The following is a 4,162-nucleotide window of genomic DNA, read 5'->3' as shown; positions in this document are numbered from 1 at the left end:
GGGGGAGAGAAGAGGGGGCGGGAAGCAAGGGAGGGACAGGCGGGGACCGGGGTGAGGGGGCGGGTCTGGACCGGGGGCGGCGGCGTGGCTCGTTCCCTGGGAGTCCTGACCCCCGACCCCCGGGGTCTCCTCGCTCCTCCCCGCAGAGGCCGTTCCCTCGCGACCCTGCACTCACCCGCCCAGGTCTCGGTCAGAGCCAGGGCCCCCGTGAGAAGCAGGAGTGTTCGCAGGGCCATGACCTGTACCCTCGGTGTCTGAGGAGAAACTGCGTGAGGCGGGTCGGTGGAGACTTTATAACCGGGAACCGCGGGGACGCTGATTGGCTTCTCCAGAAACCGGACACGCAATGGGAGTGAGAAGTGGGGACGCGTCACGAGTGTCCAGGCAGGAGGGCCCGACACAGGTTGTGAGAGAGAAAGTGAAACTCCGGGAGACTGGGGATCCCCACCACGGAGCGTCCCCGCCCCAGAGACCGCCTGACACCCTGAAGCCTGAGAGCCTGCCCCTCCCGGGACCTGGGACTTTGCCTGATCCCTCCCCTCCTGCACCGACAGCTCTTTGTCACAGTGTCTCCCTGAGTCCTGGCCCAGGGACTGTGTAGTCAGCGATTTTCACAGCATTGTGGTCAGAATATTTATACAGTCTTACAAACTAGTTACGACCCCAAAGATAATTTTATATGGATACTTCTATCGGTACTTTCCAAAGTATAAACAATAGAATTTTAAAATTTTTAATTAATTTACCTAGAATAATATTAATAACCCATGATTTAATATGAAAAATAACTACTTCTCAAAATAAACATGGTAGTGGGAAAAGTGGAGCTTTTCAGATATTTATATTTTTGCAAGTCTCTCTCTTTCTTGTTTGTCTCATTAGAAGACCCCTGGATGTTCATGTTTGCTTCTTCAATGAATCGGTGATTTTGATGGAAGTCTATGATAAAAAGGCCCACACATATGTAGGAGTAGTATTTTCAAAAACCTTTTCAGACAGTCATGGATGTTAGTCTTTGATACAAAACGAAAACTACACAAGTGGTAGTTTCTCAAAGGTTATTTTCAAAGTGGACCTGAAAGAATATTATTAACTATTTCCTATTCTGTTACGTTAAACTCCATAACCCTATTTTGCACATTGAATGTCTCTTGTACTAAGGTAAGATTTTAAAAAAGTAATACGTTGTTTCACTAAGTTATATAGATCTTCCAGTGTCATTCGTTCTTTCAAGTAAACGTTGTATTCCATGAAGAAGAGGGTAGTTCAGGTCACACAAATTATTTTCCTTGGGACATAGTACTTTGGAATGTAGCAGAAGGGCTTGATGGGTACTTCCCATGTCATCTTAGAAGGTACTTTTAAAATGTGGATTTAAGGGAGTTCCCTGGCCGTCCAGTGGTTAGGACTCAGAGCTGTCGCTGCCATGGCCTGGGTTCAAGGGTTCAATCCCTGTTCAGGGAACTAAGATCCCACATGCTGTGGGGCGTGGCCAAAAAAAAAAGTGGATTTAAGGATGACTTAGGAAACAAAGGAATTTTTATTTATTTTTAAAGTTTTTCTTAATGAGGTATCGTTGATTTACAATGTTGTGTTAATTTCTGCTGTACAGCAAAGTGATTCAGCTATACATGTGTATATACATTCTTTTTCATTTTCTTTTCCATTATAGCTTATTAAGGAAAGATAAAAATTTGTAATGCATCAACCAGAATGTTTTAAAGCAAACCTGCTTTTTTCTTTCTGCAAGTAAGTTGTGGTGAAAATAATTATATTGTAGTTTGCTACAGTAGTCTCCATCACTGCTAAGTTATACCTCAAAGCAAATGTCAACATAATGGAAAGTCAAATAATATCTTAGTAATGCTATGAAAGTAGGTTTCACCTCATGGATCTCATGAAAGGGTCTCAGTGACTTCAAGGGTTCCACAGATCACACTCTGAGAACTGCTGTTCGAATAAACCTGGCAAAGTCTCCTAACTGACCCTTGCCTTTGCCTCCTCTTCATTTTGGAGAATCCCTCTCCCTGAGCTGGACTCCCTGCCTCCCCACACTTAACTGAGGGCTCTGCCCCGGGCTCCTCTAGGAGAGAATTCACCCCTTGGAAATTGATCCCAGAGAGTGTCCTCAGTCCGGGAAGGGAGGTAGGGGGACAGGTGTTTCCCCTTTGGACCTGGAAACAGTTTGTGCCTGAAGGCACCATACCCACTCATAACCTAGTTTGGTTTTGTTACACACCAGCTAAGTATGTATTCATATCCCAGACAGAAATCTGACATCGTCTCTAAGAGAAATAATATTGGCCCTTTCATGGGTGCAGTATTTCTGACTTGAGGCCCAGAAAGCATGAAGAGCAGTTCTGTCCAATAGAATGTTTTGTGGTGAAGGAATTGTTCTATATCTGTACTGTCAAAATCAGGTAGCCACTAGCTACAGGTCCCTATTTAGCACCTCAAAAGTGGCTATTGTGCTGAGCACCTTAATGTTATTTAGTTTAAATAGCCATATGTGGCTAGTAGCTAGCCTACTGGGCATTACATATCTATAATGTTCTTAATTTCCAGTCTCTTCCCCCAAAAAGATACTGTGTGACTCATAAGTTGATGCATAATAAAATAACCTTCATATGGAAATCATGGATTTGTCTATGTGGGTCTTAGATATATCCTTAAAATGCAGCATGCGCAGAAAGTTTCATTAACATGTACTTTAACAACTAGAGTGTTCAGACATTAAGGACACCGTGGTTTATCACCTTAAGGTCATATGTGTTCAAAACTGCCCATCGCTGGAGCTAATTCTTGTCTTTATAACCTTGAGCTCTTGCTGTTCTTTTCATTAACCTGGTAAATATAAGCAGACACTGAAGTCTTCACTTAGCCCAAGAGAAAGTATTCACTGAACACAGCATATATCAAATACCTTGCAGGACCTGTACATACTTGTGAAATGATAAAGCAGGAGATGTAAACCTTAGAATCCACCAGCTTAGAATTCTTTACTGACTGCTCCTGTTATTCGTTCCCCCCAAATTCAATCAATTCTGTTTCCCTTCACCCTTGGACCCCTCTCTGCTAGACAAAAAAATACTTGAATTTTTTACATTTGGGGAATGAAGAGTTGTATGACCCAAAGGTGAAAAACCACTAAAAAATCATAAATTTTCTCTATGTCAACCAGACATTCACAAAGATACTAACACATGCCCTTGTCAAACTCAAAGACAAAAAACTTGACAAACAGGTAGCAATGATTTTCAGCCAAAGACCACCAGGAGAACATCTGTGGGCAAACAAGTTGGATTTATTACTGGATGCAGAGAGGGAGATGACACACCATCGGGGACCATGGTGTCTTAGTGTGAGGTGTTAGAACATATACAGGATGTGGGCTCTGGCTGGGTGATTTTGAGGAGGGTGTATGGAGGAGGGGCTCACTCTACATTGGGTGTTGTCAGGAAGTGGGGGCAATTCTGTGACCAGGCATGTCGGTGAATCTTCCCTGAAAGGAGGAAAGACTAGAGTGAGGATGCAGCTGTGATTGGAAAGAAGCCGTGGTTGCTGGTATCAGCACAGGGAGAGGTTTGATACATTGTGAGGTGCATAGTGCTGCCTTGTTTGGTCTGTGCTTAGAGAAAATGATGTTGTGGGCTTGTTTTGTCTCACTGTGTCATGGTCTCAGGTGTCCTTGTCTGATGTTGATGTTCTGTGAGGTGACATATGTCCAACAGGAGAAGAACACGGCTGCGTGGTGAGCACCAGCCCAGCTTCTGGCAAGGCTGAGGCCTAAGGTAAACGTCAGACCAGCTTCTGATGTTGGAGGCTGCTTTGTCCTTCCTGAATTCAGTGTTTAAAATAACTAAATCCCAAACAAAACATAATTAAAGTGTATTAGAAAACAATTCGCAAAATAAGAAATGCAAATGTCAAACAAATATATAACAAATAAATGTAAAGAAAAATGCAAATCTGGAATAAGAAATGGGAATAAGTTAAAATCTATCATCTTGGCAAAGATAATAGTATGAGGAGAGTATTGACAGGAATTTAGGGAGAATATACTGTCATAAAGATTGATGGGATTGAAAACTGGTACAAAAATTTTAAAGGTCACTATGCAGAACGTCTCAATTTCAGTATATTTACATTAAAAAATTCTTTT

At 42.7% G+C, this 4,162-nt stretch overlaps 1 protein-coding gene across 3 annotated transcripts in view; it reads right to left on the bottom strand.

Moving 5' to 3' along the window:
- Window positions 1-314, bottom strand: part of LOC114908148 (BOLA class I histocompatibility antigen, alpha chain BL3-7-like) — a 3,566-nt gene extending 3,252 nt beyond the window's left edge. The window contains exon 1 of one of the 3 annotated variants that reach the window (XM_029244490.1): window positions 176-314. In XM_029244490.1, coding sequence (XP_029100323.1) covers window positions 176-236 — 61 coding nt within the window. In that variant the 5' untranslated portion in view covers window positions 237-314. Of the gene's footprint in view, window positions 1-4 lie in introns of all 3 variants that reach the window. The other 2 variants (XM_029244489.1, XM_029244488.1) reach the window with 2 other exon arrangements.
- Between the last annotated feature and the right edge of the window lie 3,848 nt (window positions 315-4,162).

The sequence above is a fragment of the Monodon monoceros genome, unplaced genomic scaffold (assembly GCF_005190385.1).
Source record: "Monodon monoceros isolate NGI ecotype Baffin Bay Population unplaced genomic scaffold, NGI_Narwhal_1 Super_Scaffold_3, whole genome shotgun sequence".
Lineage (NCBI taxonomy): Eukaryota > Metazoa > Chordata > Mammalia > Artiodactyla > Monodontidae > Monodon > Monodon monoceros.
This window is presented reverse-complemented; position numbering and strand designations above follow the sequence as displayed.